A 23,171-nucleotide genomic window follows, 5' to 3' on the forward strand; every position below is an offset into this window, starting at 1 on the left:
ACTATTGTCCTGTAATAAATTATGATTAACCTCATGGAGAGGTTGGGGCTAAGTCTGACCTCCTTCCTACAACCTACACTGGTGACAGCTCGTCTATCAGCAGGTGCAGGATTTTTATTCCCTTCACAGTATCGCAGTATCAATCTTCGCATGGGCCCTAGGGTACCACCCACTCCTCATGAGCCGAATCGCAGCTTCATACCATATCACTCGCAGTCTGTTTCACGCGCCAAGACTCCGGTCGCTCATCTTGGGCCTTATTCTTATTTAGCTTAGCTCTCACACCACCCTCCGCGATTGAGGATCAAAAATGCAGAATGCCGGCAATTTTCAGAACTACCGAATTCGCATTCGGGTATCCTTTATTGGTAAGAATAGATACTTCTACAATTTCTACGAATGGGCCTAGGACTAATGACCTTTCCCGCAACAACCTCTCCGAGCGATCGACCAGAAGTTCGTGCCCATCGGGGAGCGGAGACCTTTGGGAGCCCAAGGTATCAGACCTCGAGCTCGCCCTATGCCTCAACGCTTCCTAGGCTATATCAAATCAATATCTCGGGGACGGTTCAAGCATCGTAGGTGACCCACTGAAGTAACAGTGACGTTAGCCTGTGTCTGAACTGGCTTGTGAAAAACCGTAAGCATTTGCAGATTTTATCACGCTATGATGGCGGTGGATATTTCGATATTCAGCTGGGCTCGCTCTCATAACGTCCAGTCATGTAATCCGTGTATAGATCAAATCCTCGCTAGCAAAAAGGGGACCTGGGCGGATGATCTTCCCTCATATGGCTCAGTATGCGGGCACCCCTTTAAGCGGCTTCGGAAGTCTTCCCGGGATATCGAATAGGTGCGGTGACTGTTTCTATGGCGGAGCTAATCGATGTTACATACCCAGGCGCCAGATTCTTACTGCGCATGGCGGCATTATCCGACACCCCACCGTGACAACTAGATGAGAAGGATGTATATGTGGACAGGGAAAGACATTGAACCTTGCTGCTGGTTGTGGTAGGAATTGTGGTATAGAGGAGGGGTATTTATACAAAAAGCCTGAACGACCAAGAATTAAGTTCGAGCTTTTAGGACGGGATTTGAGGAATACGATCAATTGTGGTTCCTGATATGACTCCCCCTTTACACAATATCAGCACAGCCCTACGCTCGGAGACTCGATATTTGTCGCGATTCCGGATATTAATGCTAATTGGTGCCTTTGACAATCACCTACTATAGTAATTCCCCTTAGCGGACGGTTACATAGACGTCGAAGTCGCCCCTTATAGCGCATATGAGGGAAGACTAAGGGGGCGTTTTCAAGACAAATTACCAGAACAAGTAATTTCAACGTCAGTGTGGGCGCCCGCTGAGACGAACTACTACGGTAGTGATGTGTACCAGACAGGTCTTCTTGACGGTTTTGGCAAGCGAAGGGGTGTTGGCAGCGGATAGGGAATGAAGGGCTGGGCGAGTCTCCTTCTCCGGGTGGGGGCGTCCCTCCAGGTTTCTTCAAAATTCTTTGAAATTATGTATGCGGTGATTTCCGATCATTTTTATATGAATTTTCGAGCTTTTCTATTCGGGGGATACACACAGAAATATCTCGCGACTTTGACAGAACAAATCTGGCTTCTTCAGGTTTTCATCCCCCGATTTGGAGGACAAATGGGACAAGATCTTTGTGACTTGAATCTATTTTACTGCCGTTCTCATCACTATAAATACAGGCTACGCCCAAGTTTAACCGCAGATTTATTGATGATTTCCGAGGTGTGAGCTGTGAAGAACGGAATCCGTTGGTATATCCATAGTTCTAGACACCTATACGGACCAGCGGCGATGTCACTCTAATTAGAAGAATGATATATTAGATAGATTGGGCGATATTAAAAACCTTCATCGCTGACATTCTTATATACAGCATTCTTTCATAATGCGGCAGAGCGACCAAGGTGTGGTCATACATCAACTTACATATAGCTTTCGATGTAGATGCATATAATACCAAAAAGGGGTATGGATTTGCTACGTTATTCCCCTTAATGCGCTAGTAATGCAGCAAGAATACGGCATTACTACGGTATTCTTTTTGTAATGCCGGTTTAATCCCATATTCCTCGCTAAATCCCGTAGTCATACAGTACTGATTTCACCTCGTCTTTTCGTACTGTATATACTGTTCATTCCGAGTGTTTGAATATGGAGTCTTTGCATCTATGATAATTTTTACTCTCTGACGTAGCGTTCTCTCGGATTGCACTGGTTCAAGAAATTCAAGAAAAGCTGAGATCCGCGGTCAGGGAATCTCTGACCGCACCCTCGAAGAGTCCGCGCACGAAGTGAGATTTATGGTTTATGAGACCAACCGGCCTCTTTAAATGCTTTGCACAACTCTGTTCTACGCTAAAGATGAACCCTTTTCCATGGGAAATAGAAACTTCTCCTTTCTTATGGACTAGACCACGCGATAGTATGACAACATCACTCATCATACGTTGGTCATCCTTCATATTCATTTTGTGAACACCTCGACCTGGGGATCCACGTCGGGGGACAGCGATCAGAGAGCCCCCAATCCCGAACTAGTTCCTCGGAGATGTATCGCCTCAAGTAACAAGAGAAATCTATTTTTGTCGGATGCCACTAAACCCCAATGACGTTTTGGGTAAGATTCTTCGTAGCATAGGCAACGAGCCAACTAACAGCAAGTAGGCCCTCTACCCACAACTCCTTCTCCCCTCCATAATACCAACATCTACACCAAAAGTCAACAAAGAAAATTCCGAAATCACTAATTCCGGAGGGGATCAAGAAGTTCTGCGAAGACGTCCGGCTATTCTATAATATAGACACAAAGTCAACAATCGAAACGAAGCGTAACAGGCATAACTCGAGATAGAAAATATGAGCGGCGTTAACTCCTCAGCAGGTAATACTCTCAAGCCTCGAAGTATGAAAAGTTATTTTAATTGATTCTACACCTGGGGATCACTGTGTTGGGTTACCAACAAATGCTGAATCAGGGGATGATTCTTTCTGCTCCTCTGTTCCCCCTGTCTATAACGGAATGGGGTACTGTAGTGGTGAGAGATGCGCTCCCGGTGGAGAAACAGTATTCCTGAAATGAGAATGTTTTCTGATTTTGCACAGTAGCAGGAAATATTCATGGAGGAATAATTGCATCGCAGCCCGAGCAAATGGAGGAACAAAATGCCACACCAGAGATACCGTTCGTTTTCCATCGTCTTACCAACGAAAGCGCTGCGGAGTGGATCGAATCAATGAAGGAACGCCACACCACCGAGGGGACACCAGCCGTTCCTCACACTTCCGCTGATCCACCAGCTACGGGATTACTCGCTTCCATGCACGCTCTCACAGGTACGAATCACATTGTGAGATAATTAATTACAATGCTCATAATTGGAGAAGATTCCGTGGCCTGCTTAGAAGAAGTGTTCTTCGGTGAAAGTACCTGTCCACCAGCCGAGAAAGGTAACCACCGCTCTTGAGATCAGCGAGCTTGACTAACAGACATCGTCTAGCTGAGCGTGCGGCATTCCACTTGCGTGTAGCGAATAGCATAGTTGAACACCCTCACTTGATCCAGAAGCTCGGAGAATATCGGCGGACAGATAAAATCTCTGATTATCGTGCGTTTCATGCCGCTCTCGTTAATGTCCTCCCTGAGGCAACGAGACTGGTTGTGAAGGGCGGTACGCTGACAAACGTCTTGAGCAACACTTGTCAAGGTAAACAGCACCTCCAACCAGTGCTAGACGCACTCGCGTGGGGAGGTTCTTTCGATAAGTTGAAGAAGTGTAATCAAAGAACACACCAGATGTCCCATCAGCATGACGCCTTCCTGAGACGAAATGGATTCAAGACGCCGCCGTCAGCCGCAATGAATAAACTTCGCAATTCCCGGGAGAGGCTGAACAATCTTAGGGATCGAGTAAGGAAGGACGAGCTGAACTTGCTGAGCGGCCTTGGGCAAATGAATTTCAGCTTCAACCAAGCTTCGACTTCTGGCGAAACGTCGGGTTTTGGTAGCAGAGCTTCGACCTCTGGTCAAACGTCGGGTTCTGGTAGTAGTTCAAAGAACGGTGAGATGGAAATTACAGACAGACTTACCTCAATGAACCTAGGCTCTGATAAGATACAAAACTCTGATCAGGTTGCTGACTCGGAGCCTCCTGTGTCTATCGGAGCTGACGGGATATCACCGGCGCGGCACCAGTTTCGTAAGTATTGGTGAAGGTTTCCCAATCCCAGTTAGAATGGGGTTGAGGTTTGCGACTCCATGGCGTATTTATGTCAGCGGAGCCAATTTCTCTTTGTGTACCTTTAATCTTTATTACCCGTTTTTATTCTATGTGCTATGCGTCAACCGCCGTATATGCTTTGCACGTGGTATGACCGACACAAGCTTTTAATTGTTTGGAATTGTATCGATTTTTTCTAGAAAAGGTGGTTTACTACGCATGCAGTAGTTCCCTAAACCCCCCACCTTAAGTAGCTGCAACTGTATATAGTTTGGTTATCCACTATCCTATAAAGAATCACTTCTGAAAGCTTTGGCTAAACGGACCCAACCATACATCCGGCTTTGACCATGTGGGGAGAGGGAGACAAAATTATGAATGATTGACTAGAAGGTAAAAAGAGTTGGTAAAAGACTTTGAAAATAGCACTTACCAAAAGTAATCCTGTGGCCATATATATACATTCGCGCAGGTGGGCCAAATTTGAGCTTGATCTCATCCCAAGCTTCTTGGCAGTCACGTGATTCTCTACGAAAGAAGGTCTTGGCACAGCAACTCGTAAATTCATACAAAAAGGTGGATTTGGCGCTTTTTTGTATGGTATGCAATATGAAACTACGAGTAAACTGGGTACGAGGTCAGGCCCAATTCGCCGAAGGACCTTTCGGGACTAATTGCCAAGAAACCAGAGCGAGTGATCAATTACGGACTGGCTGACTAATATCCCGACATGACCAGAGTTGCTTCTAGACTTCATGGATCTTATAGTTCTAAGGATATTTTCGGCGTTATAGTCAGAGGAAGTCGCAAACTTAGTTCTCTCTCACAGAACATCTTGTTTTATTGGTTCAAGCCCCAGATGTGGTGATCGGATGTACCAGTCTAAGCGTGGGCGATTGAACGGCGTGGTAGAACGGAAGTATCTAAACCACCCTCTCAATCTCCTGAAATAAAATAACTTCGTTTATTTCATTAGTTCAGTCTAGGGGAGAAACCCCAATTCATACGTCACACCCCGAAGCAGCATGGTCTTCCAGTAGAACTAACGAAGCCCAGTGACACAAAAGGAAGAAGCGATTAAAATGATCGAAAACACTGGATATTGAGGGCCTATTAAGGGCCCGTTCGGTGGCAACGCAATATGATGATATTCGACCCTTTATCACGACATTGAAATTTTTTGCTATATTGTATCTTGTGGTACTATTCTAGCAACCACTTTCGTTACCATTTCACAACTGTTAAAAGCCCCAATATCATGATTTACAACATTTGGGCCAGACCCATACCTTTGAACTGCGATAATGATACACCGATTGCAATCATTGTACTCAACATAAAAAGTGACCATCACCATGACCAGTGTTTGCAATGAGACATCGGTTTAGCGATACAAACCGGTAAAAAAAACTAGATAATAGTGAGACAGTTAGTACAGTTTGAGTTTCAGACGATGGTGGTTATGCTGAGACACGATACACCCTAAACTGATACAAACCAACTAACCAAATAGCACGGACTATTGTTTTTCCGCCGCCTTCGGTAGAACCTTTGCCCCTCCGGAGCAACCTTCGGTTCTGAAACACTCGCCAAGAACCCTAACCCATATACCGTTTGTATAAATGGTATTACCGGTTTAACAATGTTGGAAGAGGTGGTTAAATACATGTAGTTAGTACGATTTTGAGGTCCTGGTGGTACTGGTGGTACGATACGGTGACGTTTGCATACTGGTTTTCACCATTGCAAACACTGAGGTGCATGACCTCTAGATTTGCAGAACATGACACAACATTCTGGAATTCACCAGATTTTAATTATAACATATTCGGTTGTAATGTTGCCATGTTGCAACACTACGATTTCCAAACAGCGTGCACACCGAACGGGCCTCAACTCGGCCCCCATACACCAGTATCGGACTGGACGTACGGATGTGTCCAGCACCCTCCTGAAGACATACCTGGCTCGGTGGGGCAGTGTCACGTACACGACCTGGTCCGTTGCGTGTTCATAACCACTATCTCGGTAACCTTCAATTTATTATTCGAGTTATCATTTTTTAGAGATATGAAAGTACTAGCTATATATCAAACCATCCCCTTGAAAGAGTCCATCAGCACCTATAAAAGCGGATTCCACCTCTCTCTTCACGTAGGACTCATAGCACTCAAGATTCATACGTACACACACAGTCACAAATACACACACACACACACACACACACAAACAAACACTCATACACAATGTCTTCCGCCACTGAGCAACGCCTTGACGACCTCCGCGAGAACGTAACCGACCTCCTTCACTATGAGATTATCAGTGATCGGGGGCTGAAGGAGGTGCTTGACCGTGAGGACGCTTTCGAAGCAGGAACGGCCGATATGATGGCACATATACCAGACGCACTAAAAAATGATTTTCTGGATGGGTTGATTGCCCAGAGGAGGCGGGGATTCGATAAAGAGGTGCTGGAGATGTGTAGGTACTTTGCTGGGTGCTGGGGGTTGATGGAACAGGTTTTAGAAAACATGAGAAGATGGACAAGGGTGGAGAGGGGGCCGCCCAGGTATGGTGAGAATTCCACTGCGGGGTAGGTGGACCTGGGAATTATTTAATGTAGCAGGTAAGCGTGGGGAAATGGTGGAAATCTCTGTGAGCGGTAGACATTGCGTTAATTCAGTCATCGTAAGATGTCATTCGTGCTTGGAACTGAGATAGTAGAAAAAATAACGGAAAAGGCCTAAAATGACAAAGTTTTCGGTATGTATACGTGCTCCGAAATAACACATGATGCAAAAAGACACAGTTCGCTGTCACTACAAGTAAAAAAGGAGAAGAAAAAAAGAACAAAGCATTCTATAAAACTACAAAAGGTACTGCAGCGACTTATTAAGACATTTGCGACTGCTACCCCCACCCCTGGTCTGAACCCAGGACCTTATGTGTGATTGGTTGTATCCTGGGTACTCTCGGTGTCGACGAGCAGTCTATCCACTAGACCACCCGCCCATAGTAGATGCTGTGCCCGAGGTGATACTTGAGCTAGCTTGGCAGTGTGCCAAGATGAAGATCGAACTTCGATATTACTATCATTGCTCAGCCAATACGTATACTAATTGATGTATTCATTTTGGATTATACCGAACTATGTCATCTTGCATTCATGTGTTATTGTAGAGCACCTCTGCCGAAAACTGTGTCATTTTTCCGAAAAAATAAACATTACACTAGATGAATGCTTCAAGTATAAGAGCTCATAGAAACTTTAACGAGATTCTTTCATGCTGTGGTGGGCTCGTTTTGTGGGGACTAAGCTATCTAATATGGACCGCGATGTGTTTTTCATGTGAACACAGCAGAGTTCGAACTTGCAAGATGTGGATCTTCTCTCTTTCTACATATTTTTGAGGCTACACCTCTGACGACTAAACATGAGTACGATGATAGAAGGTACTAAAACAGGTACATTGAGTTTACGAAAGCATGAGGAAGAGTCAGGAAGTTTCAATGGGGTCGGAAAGATAATATGCCCGCATACAAATCATTGCGCTGTATTAAAATATGAACAACTACATCGTTTCTTTCACGATAGCGAGGCCTAGAGGCTACAATAGCTGGGGCGTTTCTAGCCTAGTCATGGGATAATCATTAGCAGGATGATGAATGATACAGGCCAAGAATAGAACTCTCGATTAATCACAGAAGAAGGAGTAGTATGTCACAAGATACGAATTGTAAAATAGACTAAAATAGGTGACGCCGAAATCCCCCACAGTAACGTGGTGCCCAACAGACCCAGGTCGGCAAACAAAAATGAGCTCCACCCATCTTACACTACCTGTGAGATGTTCTGTCTAGGCATCAGGGAGAGACATCCCCTCCAGATCCACAACCTCTGAGGCAGCAGCAGTCCCTGAACCAGTGTCACCGTCGACTCCACCAGCATCAAACCTCAATCCACCAACGATAGCACTAATCCCATCCATCTCAGCAGCCTCTAATTCCTCACGCTTCTTCTTTGCCATAAGACGACTCTGTACCTTTGCTCTCTCACGCCTAGACATCTCAAGAAACTTAACATCTCTCCTTGACCTACCCGCAGCCGATTCGTTCTGAACAAATTTGCGCTGTCCCACCCGGCGCTTTTGCTCAAGCTCAAGCTTCTTATTTTCGTACTCCTCGACCGATCCGCTCTCCTTGAGACGTGCCAGAAGTTCCGCGTTTTCTCTCTCGGTCGTTTTATCTCGGAGAAGTTTCACGTCGTGTCGGTACTGCAGCGCTAGCCGGAGAGGTTCTAGGGTGTGCCTATCACAAAGGCCGTTGAGCTCACTAATGAGATTTGAATCTCTGCCAGCACCGGGATCAAGTGCAGCGACGACATTGAATAATTTGTTGCGCCCTTCACTCGTGTAAGAGTCCCTGACCGCATCCAAGAGAGTATCGTCGCCGGAAATCTTTTGGGCGACGCGGAGCAACACTGCACGCCATTCCTCTACGAGTAGTTAGCTTGAGTACACAAGTACGGCGGGAAGAATCACTAACCTCTTCTCTGCTGTCTGACCCTTTTCCGTTGTGCCTTGGATTGCTCAGCTTTCTCGCCTGTCTGGCCCCCTTCGTTCGCACCGGGGGGTGACGGGTCAGTTGCCTTGTTCGCCGCCTTTTTCTTTTTATTCTTCTTTGCCCGGATCGCCGTTCTCGCCGGACTTTCCGTCACGATTGGGGGTAGGACTCCGAGAGGTAGGAGGTTCATAGGGCTATCATTGGGTTCTTTTCCATCGCTCATATCAACGTCTTTATCTGCGTCATGATTATCTGTATGAGTAACATTGCTTGAGTTGGATGGATTGTCGACATACCTGCGGAAGGAATTGCAGCTTGCTCGGCAGCGTCTTTTTTGCGCTGCATCTTTTCTTTCCGAAGCGCGGTGCGAATTTCTCTAGCACTTGACGTCATAGCTGTTTTTGTGGTTGTCTCTTCGATATTGCGTATGGAATTGTTAAGGAATGAGTTGACGGAAAGAGAGGGATGTGGGTTGGTTAAATACATGTAGGGAATTATTTAGTGCGAAGGGACTAAGGGTTGGGGGTATGAGTGTTGACTTCATCATAGGCATCCATAGAATGTCTGCGGTCTTTATCATGATCAGATGACCTGGGATATTGAGATCTCTTAATAAGTCAAATTTCATATAATCATATTCATCCATCCTGTTTTTTGTTTATGGTAACTGGAAATTCCCAGTCTAGTAAAACTGCAGTGAATTGTAAAAGTAACATCAACGAACTAATTCTTTCATATTCGTACTGCTAACATTGGGATGAAAAGGATGACGTATTCTTCCCCGAGATCCATATCACCGAGCTGCACCAGATTTTCTACCTGGGCCTATATTTAACTTTACACCCATGAAAAAATAAATATCTGTTGCCGACTGATAAATGGTATAGCATGATCGATACACATTAGAGGAAAGACCTGCGGTGATGCAGAAACGGGTTTATTTCTTATATTCGGCTAGGAATCATGTTAAATTAACGAAGAACATCACATACCTCACTAAAATGAAGTATTCCAAGTATTGAGCCTATTTGTAGACGTTCTTCTTTATTTAGGTTTAGAGAAAGATTAAAATATAGTGTAGGACTAAGGTCATGCTGTTTATTAGAGGGAAAGAGAGTTATGCCTATGCCCGTTAAGCCTAGTGCCTATACGTCCCCCCTCCTTCCCCCGTGAGCTCCCATCCACAGTACAAGGTGCAACATAGCACGGCTTTTGTATCTGAATATCTAGCTGGTCAATTTCCGCTCCTTCATTTTCGGCCATCACAGCAATAACGTTACTCTCGGCCACCTGCCGCTTGAAGTAAGCACATACATAGGCTTGCGATGTTTCTGCCTCTCGCGTTATATAAACTTAGTCACTCGTGTAGGGAGGCGCCACATCACAATACTCCTGCTGTCTGAACGCAGCTGGTAATACCAATTTATATTTAAACGTATGAAAATCTCTCCTGCCACAGAGACGGCCCGCCTCTAGACACGGAGGAGTGTTTGTCTCGAGCATTCCCGCCTCATCGGCTTCTATGCCTTCAGCTCAGGCAGAGGCAGGCCTCAAGCTTTTCTCGGTATGAAGTGAACGGTGGCATCCACTCTATACATGTAAGCTTTGGATCGGCACGTCTCGAGGTCTTGATAATCACCGTCTTTGTTTTTGATCTATATTCTTGGTCAGCTGTAGTAACGATAATATACCAATAGATGTTAAACAACAGGTTATTTATCAAGGAGATATCACTTAATTACACAGAGCTAATCCGTATATTCCGTTCTGGATCATATCATATAGCTACTGATAGCATCGGTGGAAGGGACGCCCCCGACCCATTTTTGCAGCCCAAGTCTACCTGCACCTCACATTTTGTATCAGTGGAACTGAACTCTGGTTGAAACAGTGATTGCCGCATGCTTATAGAATTTTAACTCCAGTAAGTAGCCACAGAGTACCAATGGTGCGAAATCTGATTCGAACAAAAAGGTGATATAAGCAAGCGACGCCTACTATATTTAGATTAGTTGCTGAAGGATGCTGTATTTGGATGTTTTAATGAGCTTCGAGTATAAGCCGAAGTCCAAAATAATATTGGAGGTCACGTGATGAATTTATTTTATCGCCGGGTAAGACAATAACGGTAGGCTCGGTATTTACCGGAGCTTAATCTCATGCTTTCGATAAGACCACTAGCAATCTCCTTCCCAATCTCATCCATTACGTCCCCCATCATATTGAACTCACCTCTTCTCTATATTTATCAAGATTTCCTGGTCACAGTTCAAGTCTTTAGAGGTCACGTTGATCTTCAGATATATCGAGGTACTAAAAGAGAAACCGTGGCGCAGCACACCACCCCCAAGGGAGATTTGGTAACAAGAAACCGAAGATCATATTTAGCTAGGCTAATAACATCTAATATCTACTACGTGATAGAACCGTTGCTATATATACGCCCAATAGCCAAAGAAACCTTTCTTAGACAAGATGCATAGCTCCACATGAAATGAAAAAAAGAAAAAGAAAAAGAACCCGCTCGTCAACTAAAAACCTCTAGCCTAAAAACCTTCTCCTCTGGAGCCTTTCGACCGTCGTAGGATATCACCAATAATCCTTAACGATACGAAATCCGAGTACCCTGGATTTCAAAGTAGTTTTGCCACTCCTTGGGAGGATCAGTCACCTTTGATGAGTTAGCATTTCATTGTTTTATCGAATTCATGCAATAGTAACATACTCTATCCTGCATGAGCCAGAGGTAGTGTCTACCAGTGCGAATGTAGGCAGTCACTGCAAGCTCGAAGCAGGTGATTGCTTGCCCCAGAAGAATGTGAACCTTCTGCTCGATGCTATTCAATATCAGTATGCAACTTGGAATCCAAAGAAAAATAAGTCATATTACTTACGCAGAGATCTTGACAGGATCACCCGAACACATGTCGTCACTCCAACGGCAAGTGGAGCTAGCCCAGGTCCTAATCTTTACCAAAATCTCGCTGAAGATCTTGATGCGACAGAGAGTACGTTCCTCTGGGGTGGCAGTTTGGGAGAAGTACAGTGTGTGCATCTCACCAACAACATAGTCGTTCATCACATTCCAAAAGGTTTTTGATTCCTCCCTAGAAAGTCCGCTCTCAACGAACAATCTGTGCAATGCCTCGGAGGCCATGGTGTATCTATTTGTTGACAGAGGTGGTGGGACTACCTGAACAGGCGCAGGAACAGCTCCATCGCCAGAGGTTGATGACTCCGCTTGGTTGGGGGTCGACATGCCTTGTGTTGAAAGGAGAAAGAAAAAGATTTCTTGTCCTTGTTCTTGGAGGGCAGAGTTGTTGGATGTTTGGGGGTTGTTTGGTAAAGGAATTCCAAGGGAGACGTGTGGAAGTGGGAGGTACTAGTGGAGGCAACGAGTTGGTAACGTAGGCGGGATGCTGGATGACTGATTTTTTCTTATCCTGCCTACATACCGCCCAAAGCCGGCCGATAGGCAACGCTGCCGAGGTGTGAAAAGTGCTCTGTTGGAACGGCAATGCGCGGTTCACTGGCAAAAGATCCGAACCACGGCAGTCCCCCCACCCGCGCGCATCTGGCGCTGCCAGTTGTATGAGGAAGCCATGCAACCGCAGCAATTCTTCAATGGCTACGTCATGAGTAGGCAACAACGCCTTCTTTTTGACTCGTACGGGGAACAATAATAATTTCATTGATCGCAGGGGGACATTCTATAATAAAATAAGCACTGGGAGCGGCATAACCACGTCTCTTAACACGGCCTTAACAACTTTATATACGTTGATGTCTAGCATCTGGCCCCTCTAACTTGTAGTCCAAATTTCCACCCACCGGTTATTCACTATCAGGAAGTGGGACCCCTTCCAACTAGCCCACCAAATCTCCTATCATTTTAGCTTGGAATCCTCATATTTGTGGTACACTTTATTTTCACCCTCGGAGCTTTATCTCATAAAATGTCTCCCATTCACCTGACGAAACATTACTATTCAACTCTTAGCAGCTCAAATTGAAGCCCCATTTCTCCATATACAGGGAATCGGTTTCTGCGCGCTACTTTAGGACACCCTCACAGGACGCGCCCATGATGTGGTAGGACCATAGTACAGGGACGAAGAGGGAAATGTCCCGGGGGACATGGCACAATCAGAAATGCTCTCTCCCGCTCCAAGCAGAACATCCTCTTTTGCATACCGTGCAGGACCTCTGGACCTCCGGTACTAACTTCATCTCCCTTATAGCGTCTCTTCCGGTGAAAGAAAGTGGTTCTGTTCCTGGTCTTTGCCCCAGTATAAGCCTGGACCTATGATATCCGGTTAGCTACCAGTTGTCTGGACCTTCACAGACCGCTGATAAAAGAACTCTGCTCATCATAATACCTTCCTGCTGGTGAATCTCGGGTTTTTATGTGAACGAAGCTGCCGGTAGAACCCTAATACCCATAGTTGAAACTTGGTGTACGTCTAGGCCAGCTATGATAGCGGTGCTCCGTTTTGGTGAACTAAAAACGAAAGTTGAGGAAGTAAAATAATATATGGATCAGCAAAGAAAAGGGGAACCGAAGAAGTATGAAAACAGCTATCGCACATTTAAATACACGAATCATTCGGCATTTATCTATTCAAGCATTACCGACATTCTCTATATCAGTGCACATCTACCATTACAAAAAGTCGATATGATTTCCAAAGCCTAATAACTAGTGAGCTATAAGGGGGTTAGCTTCGGAGAACTCAAGTCCTTACGGTCAGCATGCCCCACTCTGGAGGTGGAATGTTACAGTGGAGATTAGCATCGGCATCGCGTCGTAAGGTGCAGTGAGAAGACGCGCATAAGTCTATGAAGAACAGAAAACAAAAGGCTTCAGAGTCTGCCAACTAAATAATTTATCAGCGTTCCCTTCAAATTCGTGCATGCTGATAGAAGAATGCAGATATAGTGATAAAGAGGCAAAAAGCGGGCAGGGTGGTGGGATGACTTAGAAGCGGGGATCATACTAGACTTTATGCAAGCGTGCAACGGCTTCTCAGCCACCGAGTGAGAGCTGGTGACCGGTTGCTACCCGCCCCACCACCCCGCTCTTCCGCCCCAACCACACATCTCAACCTTACCATCATACATTCTACGTACTCTATCACCCAGACCTCTATTTACAATTTCGATCAAAGATGGAACCTACATCACCGCCCTCCACTTGGGATAACCTTACCTACTCGATCCCCCGCAACAATATAGGCGCCGACTTGCACCCCTTCCAAGAATACATCCTCAAGATGGCAGCCATGGACTACGTTCACCGTCCCCCTCCGCTCACTGAATCTGGTGAGGAGATGAGTTTCTATGAAGGCTTTGAGGATCAGCATCATCTGTTGCTCTCATGGGTCCTGCACAACGGCTACACCGAGTCTCCTCAGGGAGTGAGACAGCCGAATAATCTGTACATAAGTTCTATTTTCTTTATTCATAGGCGGGATGAATCATATGGAAACTGATATCAAGCAACAGATTCCAAAAACACCCGCTCGCTGTCACAATCCTGGATGCCGCCCTCGAAGTTAGCATAACTCAGAGCACAATCAGGCGCTTCTCAGAGCGTGCTCTTCCAGTCGCTCTGGCGCGATATGTCGAGAGTAACAGCGCTGGGCTTTCGGGATTCAGGATGAACGTTCTGTGGGCGGCTGCAGAGCGGTATGCGGAGATGATGATAGCGGATGCAGCGGTTGGCGGTGATGAACGGCACGTGATTGATGAAAACCCTTCTTTTCCCCTCGTTATACAGGAGAGACGCCCAAAAGATGCAGTTTATATACAGGATGTGAACCTGGCCACGTTCTGCGCTGTCAACGCCGAATTCGAGAAGTATGTCTTCAATCACGAGAGTAGTTGTAAGTGGTGGTGGGACGAGGAGTCTCACGCGGATAGGTGGGTTTTCAATCATTTTTTATGTGTGTATAGGACGCGTCGCTAATAGGTGAAATAGGATTCGAGAGCTTTTGAAGCACACGATCAGGCTCGCGCTAGACAAGGCATGCAAGGCTCAGGGTGTTGAGCTCGTGATATACCCCTCCACTGTGGTCTTATCCGATCGCGATAGCTGTGAGCCCGAAGACTCATGTCTTCAAGAGGAGGAGGAAGACCTACACCTCGACGATAAGGAGCGTCTGGAGGACCCGAAATCTACCGAAGAACATAAGGACGACCATGAGATGTCCGATGCCACTGTGGACACCGCCATGGGAAACAAATCTGAAGAGTCAGGTTCAGACTCAGACTCAGACTCAGAAATATCATATTATGGTTGCTGCCTTAGAGCCCGAACCCGTTCACCCACCTATTCTCCAAGTGACGGCTCTCCGCGTGACGGCTCTCCCCACGATGGTTCTCCGCATGAAGAGACTCCACGCGATGGCCGGGGCGATGGTTCTCCGCATCATGATTCTGAAAAGAACAGCGATCAAGAAAAGCCTGACGAGCCGTACTTTGAAGATTTCACCGGTGCCGGCTTCACCACCGCCAATGCTATCCAACCCAGCGATCTTAACCGTGGTTGGAAGCCATATCAACTTCAACTACCTACTCGGAATATCATGATTAACGGAAAGTGGATCTGTGTTGAGGTCCCCGAGCGCAAGCTCTCTCCAATCATCACAGTCGATATGCTCCAAGACTACCCCAAGCCCGTCAATCTAGGCCATCTCTCCGAGAGGCCAGGCGGATCCGGCGGCAAGCCCGAAAAGCGCAGGGCGAATATGCCGGGAGGCAAGACTGACGAGCCCACAGAGGTGGCTGCCGCGGCGAAGCCGAAACCACCAAAGAAGACCTCTAAACAGTGGAGAAAGCAACAAAAACTGGCCAACAAGGCCTTGGAAGAGCGCGTTAAGCAGAATAAGCGAAAGGCGCCGGAGGAGGTTGAGGCTTGGGATTATAGTACTGGTAAGGCGCCGAAGAATATAGCGGAATTCATGAGGGATGCAGAGAACGGTGATGTTGAGATGGCTGCGGCGGCGGCTACCACTGATGTTGCGGAGAGTGCGGGCACGCAAGGTGATGGTGAGGATGGGGTTAAGAGAAGGATCTGGTTGAGGGGGAGAGTGCCGGGGGAGGGGGATGGATGTGAAATTATCAAGAGGGCTGCGAATCGTGAAGTGGTGGAATAGAACAGAACACTGCCTGTTGCGAGGAAAGGTTGTGACGCGCTTATATCGAGAATTACTAGCGAATTACTCTTTTTGCGCGGAATAGGCGACTAACAAATTATGTTTTATCTTTTTTTTTTTTTTTTTCACGGCTGGTGAAATCGAATTCTTTCTTTGATTATTCCTAATCAAAGTTTACGTTGCAAGTCGTTTGTGCACATTTAGCTCTATCTCTTGTCACATCGTTGCTCCATCACTCTCTCCGCGAACTTATAAGGAGAACGAACTGCTGTCAAATTATACTTGTTCCGCGGAATAGGTGCCTATCAAGCCATGTTTTAACGTTCTTCTCTTCCTTTTTCTCCATCCCCTATAATATAAAATACCAGGACGAGTAAAATCTCGCAAATTAGGGTTGCTGATTGGTTTGGCTAGCTGAGTAGGAACAATGCTGAGTAGGAACAATGGTTAATTCAGCTTGGTGAGAACATACTAGATTGTTCGTATGGGTTGGTGACTATGGCCGAGAATTGTGAAAGACGTAGTGCTAGCTGCAAAATTACTATATTATATAGGGGTGGTAGTTCCGGTCCTATTTTGAAGTACCCCGTCATACCTATATATCATACTTTCACCAGTAACCTCAGGTGCATACATAGCTGTTGCTCGAATATTATAATAAAAAAAATAAAAAAACCCGCTCGACATCAGCAAAACTTTACAAAACAAAACAAAAAGGTTCACAACACTGCCTAGGCCTCGGTTGCTACATCCTTTCTACGTCCGGAGGGGGGGTTGAACGCTCACAAGTTCGGTACAGAGTGTGAGCTCTATACCGCTGGGCCACGTCCAACCCCATGTTCACCTTGTTTCCTTTGCTCCTGTTAGCCCCATGGGGAGCTCGTGGCAGATGATATCAAATGCTTTCTTTGATCATTCCTAGTGACAGTTTACGTTACAGGTCGTCTATGTATCTTTACCCCCATCTCTTGTCAACTCGCTGTTCCGATACGTCCCTACGAAATACATGTAGCCTTAGCTTGATACATACACCAATATCCTCCGCTAATCCGCCATCTATCATCAAGTCACCAAGTGAATACAATGTCACATCCGTCTCTTCGTAGAAGCTAGTTTTAGGCCAACGCGATAAAATCTCCTCTTTACGTTTCGGCGGGTAGGATCTGTATTTTCCTTCACGTCAAAACCAACAACAGCAATGATACAATTAAGGAATTAAACAAAAAAAATCCACAGCAAATAGCGCGTATGATCACCAATAATCACTCGCTACCTCGGAACGAGTGACAATCCGTGATCCGTCGGAATACCTGAACAACAATGCCTGGAATATAGGCTATAGAAACTCATCTGCCCTTTTTCAAACCAGTGGAGAAATAAGCTCCTGGGGGAGATATCTACGGGTTACATCATCGCCAAATCATACTTCAACTTTGACGCTACTTGAAATTATTGCCCCCTGCTACCTTGATTCTCCATGTAAAAGCCTGAGAACCTTATTCAAGTATCGATATCATAGTTTGATATACACGTATTTATCTCTATATATACCGACCTACCCTCCGTACAAAATCACCAGATCATATCGAACCATCTAAATCCCAAAGAAACTACAAAAACAAATCGTATCAAACAACCTAAATCACAAGAACAAAGCAACAGCAATCAACCATACCAAACCACGAACAAAACAGAAAACAAAAACTCAACATGTCAACAGAACCCTTCACAATCAGCACCACCGACATCTTCACCCTCTTATCCAACCTCAGCACCTCCATGCGCATCCCCGCCCCCACGCCCCCCACCGGCAACGCACCCTTCCGTGCACCCCCCGCACACACTTACCCCCTTCCCTCTTTCCACACAGGCATGGAAACACCAAATATGCTCATCCGCCGCCTCGCGCCCCCAACCCCGGTATACTGTCCACCGGCCGAGCGCACGGACGAGCGCTTCCGCCGCCTGGTGGCAAGGGTGTGGAGGATTGTGATTGTGCTGAGGAGGGCGAAGGGGAGTTTGAGGTGTGTGGAGGTGAGGGAGCTGCTGGGGTGGGCGGAGGGGTGGATGGGGATGTTGGAGGAGGAGGCGAGGGGGGGTGAGCAGAAGGCTGTGGTGGAGGAGTTGGTGGATGGGTTGTGGGGGGTTGTGGAGGTGTGGGGTGGGGTGAGGTTAGCCGTGAGGGGGCAGTGAGGGGGGCGGAAGGGGGGCGGGGAGTGAAGTTGGATTTTGAGTTGGATCATATGTAGTAGAATGTGGAGGCCGAGATTGAAATTGCGCTTTATCGCGGGTTAGAGAATGTCTTGAAGTAGCGTCTACTTAAAGGAAGAGCGAAAGGAATAAAACACTTTGAGATAAAAAAAAATACAGAGGACACGCATCCCGTCAAAATATAAACGTATTCCAATGCTGACAAAAAGCCAGCTATCAAAGATATGATAGAAACTCATATTAATATCCACAAGCCCCCGCCACAATTGATTCCATCGAGATTGATAGTCATACTTTATTCCCTCCATCCATTCCGACTAGCTATACAAAGACCTATCGCGAAATACTACAATACAGGATATCAATTGCGCCGGACTTAAAAATCATTATGGATAAGAGAACCATCCTAACGCCCTTTTGCCGGAGGTGATGTTGGAGGCCCAATAGCCTTGAAAGTGGTGAGAACTTCCCTTTTTCGACATCCCAAAGCCCGAAACACTATTTCCTCCACCTCTACCAACCAGCATCAACAACCCCCCTCGTGGACACCTGACTCCCGCAAAGCGAAGCCTCCTCATCCCCATCCCCCTCCTCTTCCCCCTCCTCGCCCTCCTCATCATCATCCTCATCATCATCCTCATCACCCCCTTCCTCCCCATCATCAGACCAATCATACACAACCTCATCCTCCTCCTCATCACTACCACTCTCAACTTCATAATAGCTTATCCCCTCCTCCTCCGCAAACCTTCGCTCCGCATCAGTCGCCGCACCCCAGTGCACAGACTTAACCCGTTTCGTCTTCCTCCCTTGCTCGTCTGCATTTCCATCGAAATGCTGGGCAGGAGGGGGAGCGTCGTCGTCGTCGCCGCTATACGTGGGCGTGACGCTGCGTGAGATGGTGATGCACAGCTCATGACCCGTCGCGCTCGGCGGGAGTGTAAACACCGCTCCATCCCCATCCAGCACAGGCGCGTGAGCATGAGAATGGGGCTTTGTGGGTGTTATCGGCGGCGAGTGGAACTGTAGATACGGGTTCCGCGCGAAGACGATGGGCTCATCGAGGATGTGGGACTGCTCCTGGGGCACGGGTCTTTTCGTGGGTGAGCGGTGAGGGTTGAGTGGGCGCTTGGTAGGTGGGAGGAGGAGGTCTCCGTCGGCCTCCACGGCGGTGCTTTGGGCGTGGTGCGGTTCAGGTGCGCCAGTATCAGAGCTGGAGGTGCTGCTGCTGAGGGTGTAGACGGTCGGCGAGGGAGGCCATTTGAGCTCGCCGCCGGTCATGCTGGTATCCTCTCGTGTAGTGAGCTTTGCGCCGCGCATCATGTATTTCGTGGCCTGGAATAAGTTGGTGCTCAGATCTGAATTCCCTCCAAATTCAAAATTGACCGAACCTGGCGCACTACGTAGAGGAGGAACTGCAGGCCGTAATTCACCACCAAAGACTTCGCCCTTCGTCACAAACGTGAACTGGTTCTTGTGAAGTCTGCGGTCATGAATCGACCAGTCGTAAAACGGCTCACGGAACGAGAAATCACGGTCTTCCAAGTCGGCCACCTCTGACACATCGCTGCCGCATGATTCCGTCTTAACCAGAGGGGCTTCTTCGTACACCGGCTGCTTCACGTCCGCCGCTGCTGACATGCGGGGCGGATATCCGCCCTTCATGGTGAGCGGAGATGCGGCTGCAGTGAAATGGTCGCGCAGCTTTGGTAGTCCTTTCTCTGCGGGCGACGTCTGCGGGGTCTTGATCACGGTGCTTTGTGAAGACGACGTGCGCTGCGATAGAGGCGGCGAGGTTTTTGGCCCTCTGCTCCCTGATGTGGGCTGCGGCATTGGTGTTGGCTTGGGCGAGCTGTTGTCGAGCTTGAGGTCGCGCAGGGCACTGACGTAGGAGGAGGAACATGACGACGAGGGCGGCTTCTGCTGGAAGGCGGTATCGGGGTTTGTGTTCCCGGCCGTGCCAGTATCTGCTGGGGCTGGGTCGTATGAGCGCTTGAGACTTATCCCCTCTGGGTTGGGGATTAGGGATGAGATGTTGTATGTAGGCCCCATTACTGCGCCTTTCGATATGTTCTCGGCCCGCCCAGTCTCGAACCACTTCCATGGCTGGCGGGAGGGGCCTGCATCGAAAAAGTCGAAGTTGTAACAAGAACCTTCGGCTGCTGGAACGTCTCGGAACACATTGATATTGGTGTTTTCGTCGACCATGCTCGATGGCCGACTGTTGAACATGTGGGAGGCCTTGCCGAAAAAACGGGTCGGCTTTGTGGCGCCGGTGAGGTGGGCGACGTTGGCGTTGACGCTGTCGGTGGTGCTTTCGGAGGGGTGGAGGGTGGAGCTTTGCGGGGAGGTGGGGGTGTCGTCGCCGGCGGTGGATGACTGTGCTTCTGCGTTGCCGGGTGGGGGGGGCGAGGGGTAGGATTTGAGCTCGTGGTCGCGGAAGAGCCAGCGCATGGGGCGGGGGTTCTGGTGGCGCTCGTTGGGGCTGGGGGTGCCGGGGGATTCTGATGCGTCGTTCTTGGAGCTGGCATCGTCGAGGTCAGAGATGAAGGGCTGGTCGTCGAGTGATGGTGCGGAATGGTGGCGGATGGAGACTGGATTGGATTGGAGTTGTTAGTGGGATGTGTATGGAGTGGGTTTTGCTACATGTTCCGACGGAGAGGGATATCGAGGCAGGGCAGATGGAAGAGAAGTGATATTGCGGTATTTCGAATTGTCATAGCTGTCTATGATAGAGAAAACATAGTGGGGTAATTATTTTTATTTTGAAAGTAGCCCGAAAGCCAGCCAGACAGACAACGTACACCGCCCACTCCATCACTCCATCGTAACAAAAAGACACGACATTGACATTGACATTCTGGCATGGAATTGGATCTTTTTTGTTACATACCAGCAGGCTTTCCTTTAATGACCCCCTCACCGTAACTCTCGATCCACTGCGCCTCCCTCTTCCGAATCGCGTCCATCCGGCGCTGAATGTCGAGCTCGCGGGCTTCAAGGGCTTTCATCTTCTCGTCGTATGTCGCGGCCAGCTCTTGGCGGACTTCGTCTCGGATCTTTGCCAGTTTTTCCTTCTCGTACTCAGAGATCTCGCCCGACGGGGCGGGGTCGTTCTTGATGTGGATGTGGTCGTGCAGGCTGGTGGGCTCGGGCTGAGCTGGAACAGTGGGTACTTGTTCTGCGTGCCCGTCCTTCCCATGGCGAACCCTCTCAAAATCCCTCCTGATCTCTGCCTTGATGCGCTCAACCGTCGCCTCGTCCAACGAGACAACCTTCGCCGCCCCCTCTACCACCCTCTCCGCCGTGGGAGTGTAGTGAGCGCGGAGATGGCCCCCGGATAATCGGATATTGAGGGCTCTAACGTCGTCTGTGGTGCTTCTCTCGACCCTTGACGGCCCCGCCCAGCTGGCATGTTTCTTGACTGTGTGAAGCTTCTCGGGCAGCGGGGCAGTGGTGGTGGAGGACCAGTGGTGGGAGTGGGCGGGGGGAGCGGGGCCGAGGCTGAATTGGCAGGCGCAGTAGAGCGTGTCGTGGGCGTGTTGGGGGCGGGGGTCGATGAGGATTGGCGCGGGGTGGTAGAGGAGGGGGCCGGGGCTGGAGTTGGGTGGTGGGGTTAGTAATGTGGGTGTTTTGGGGGAGTGGGGTACATACTAGACTGGTGCGCCGAGGTTGACGGGTACCGCGGGGGGGTGGTACCATAGTGGCATTGCGGCGGCGGCGGTGATGGTGGTTTGGACACTCCAGGGGGGTGGTGGAGGGGTTGGTGGTTGGGTGGTTGTGGTGGAGGTTGTGGTGGTGGTGGTGAGGTGAGGTTGTGGTGGGAAAGAGAGTGGTGGTGGGAAGGGCTACACAGCGCAGACCTTCCAACATTTCACCGCACCACCCACCATGCGTGCACCAGCAAACGTCAACGGCCAACGTCAACAAGCGTTGCTAGTAACGACAAGTACAAGTACTCTACCGATATTTTTAAGGATTTGATATTTTCTTTTCATCATGGTCCAGCAACAATAAAACTCAAAAAAAAGTGTTCAGTTTGAAAGTGGATCTAGATTTACGAAGCGGGATCTATACGAACGAACCCAGTATCAATCCCCTATCATCGTAATTTTCCTAGTTAAACCAGAGGCATATACCACTCACTATGCTAAAAGACCGTCAGGGACTACCTACCTACCTACTGGGGAAGGGTTTAAACGCACACCTATCAATCTTGAGACGACCACTAAATTGTGGTAGGGAGCTCCTACCATTGAGTGTTATCCTCCAGAAGGTCACTAGAGTTAATATAAAGAGATAGTCCCTCTGTCGACATTCTTAGTCTAACGCATTTCTTTGTTCTGCTAGCTACGTCTTTGTGAGGATATATGGCCTGAAGGACCGGTCAGCGCAGGAGACGCAGCGGGTGCTGCAGCACTTCTACCCGCACAATGAAAGCCACCGAAAGCCTGAAGCTCCACCATCTTTGGAACTTCACTTATAATGTACGTTCATCTCACGAGCGGACTATCTTCATCAACTAACGCACTGGAATCCAAGACTCATGGGTTATCACTCGGGAATATCTGCCAAGACGCTGTGGTTCGTTTATTGTATGGCAGCGTTTCTGCGGCTAGATAAAGTGTTTTATATTTCTTCAGTCTTTCTATCTAGAGATACTTCAGTACTATGAAGCTGCAGCTGTGCAGTACCTTGCCTTGGAACTTCTATTTATAGATAAATATTTGTATGCCCTCCTGCTCTCCTACCCCCCGGGCTCCTCTGAAGCCGGTGATATGTACTCAGAGAAAATATTGATATTACTTTGAAACAGATACCACACTACACGGTCTACGATTCATGTTGATCACACATCACCTCCCTCGAGGTATCATCTTTGCGCTCCACACACACCGCGCGCATGAAACGGCAAACATCGATGTTCAAGTTGAAACCGACGCCGAAACTTGGAACCTTCTTTCAGCCATAT

The 23,171-nt window shown here is 47.9% G+C and overlaps 8 protein-coding genes across 8 annotated transcripts; 5 read left to right on the top strand and 3 right to left on the bottom strand.

Annotated features, from left to right (window-relative positions):
• Window positions 1-2,907: 2,907 nt before the first annotated feature.
• Window positions 2,908-4,261, top strand: LAJ45_08870 (uncharacterized protein; the record flags this gene model as incomplete). The annotated part of the gene is made up of 3 exons (XM_046118419.1): window positions 2,908-2,953; window positions 3,154-3,384; window positions 3,549-4,261. 3 exons carry the CDS (start codon window positions 2,908-2,910, stop codon window positions 4,259-4,261), a joined length of 990 nt encoding a protein of 329 aa, XP_045968375.1.
• Window positions 4,262-6,514: 2,253 nt separating this feature from the next.
• LAJ45_08871 (uncharacterized protein) lies at window positions 6,515-6,865 on the top strand (the record flags this gene model as incomplete). Its single annotated transcript, XM_046118420.1, has 1 exon — window positions 6,515-6,865. One exon carries the CDS (start codon window positions 6,515-6,517, stop codon window positions 6,863-6,865), a length of 351 nt encoding a protein of 116 aa, XP_045968376.1.
• A 1,260-nt stretch (window positions 6,866-8,125) lies between these two features.
• LAJ45_08872 (uncharacterized protein) lies at window positions 8,126-9,224 on the bottom strand (the record flags this gene model as incomplete). Its single annotated transcript, XM_046118421.1, has 3 exons — window positions 8,126-8,763; window positions 8,814-9,068; window positions 9,128-9,224. 3 exons carry the CDS (start codon window positions 9,222-9,224, stop codon window positions 8,126-8,128), a joined length of 990 nt encoding a protein of 329 aa, XP_045968377.1.
• A 1,766-nt stretch (window positions 9,225-10,990) lies between these two features.
• On the top strand, window positions 10,991-11,282 carry LAJ45_08873 (uncharacterized protein; the record flags this gene model as incomplete). The annotated part of the gene is made up of 2 exons (XM_046118422.1): window positions 10,991-11,191; window positions 11,256-11,282. The coding sequence occupies 2 exons, from the start codon at window positions 10,991-10,993 to the stop codon at window positions 11,280-11,282; spliced, it is 228 nt and encodes a 75-aa protein (XP_045968378.1).
• Window positions 11,283-11,433: 151 nt separating this feature from the next.
• Window positions 11,434-12,090, bottom strand: LAJ45_08874 (uncharacterized protein; the record flags this gene model as incomplete). Its single annotated transcript, XM_046118423.1, has 3 exons — window positions 11,434-11,502; window positions 11,557-11,668; window positions 11,726-12,090. The coding sequence occupies 3 exons, from the start codon at window positions 12,088-12,090 to the stop codon at window positions 11,434-11,436; spliced, it is 546 nt and encodes a 181-aa protein (XP_045968379.1).
• Window positions 12,091-13,999: 1,909 nt separating this feature from the next.
• Window positions 14,000-15,988, top strand: LAJ45_08875 (uncharacterized protein; the record flags this gene model as incomplete). The annotated part of the gene is made up of 3 exons (XM_046118424.1): window positions 14,000-14,268; window positions 14,337-14,753; window positions 14,812-15,988. The coding sequence occupies 3 exons, from the start codon at window positions 14,000-14,002 to the stop codon at window positions 15,986-15,988; spliced, it is 1,863 nt and encodes a 620-aa protein (XP_045968380.1).
• A 1,710-nt stretch (window positions 15,989-17,698) lies between these two features.
• LAJ45_08876 (uncharacterized protein) lies at window positions 17,699-18,181 on the top strand (the record flags this gene model as incomplete). Its single annotated transcript, XM_046118425.1, has 1 exon — window positions 17,699-18,181. One exon carries the CDS (start codon window positions 17,699-17,701, stop codon window positions 18,179-18,181), a length of 483 nt encoding a protein of 160 aa, XP_045968381.1.
• Window positions 18,182-18,712: 531 nt separating this feature from the next.
• LAJ45_08877 (uncharacterized protein) lies at window positions 18,713-21,909 on the bottom strand (the record flags this gene model as incomplete). The annotated part of the gene is made up of 3 exons (XM_046118426.1): window positions 18,713-20,793; window positions 21,093-21,796; window positions 21,854-21,909. 3 exons carry the CDS (start codon window positions 21,907-21,909, stop codon window positions 18,713-18,715), a joined length of 2,841 nt encoding a protein of 946 aa, XP_045968382.1.
• Window positions 21,910-23,171: the final 1,262 nt, after the last annotated feature.

The sequence above is a fragment of the Morchella importuna genome (genome assembly GCF_003444635.1).
Source record: "Morchella importuna strain M04M26 chromosome Unknown Morimp01GS032, whole genome shotgun sequence".
Taxonomy (NCBI): Eukaryota; Fungi; Ascomycota; class Pezizomycetes; order Pezizales; family Morchellaceae; genus Morchella; species Morchella importuna.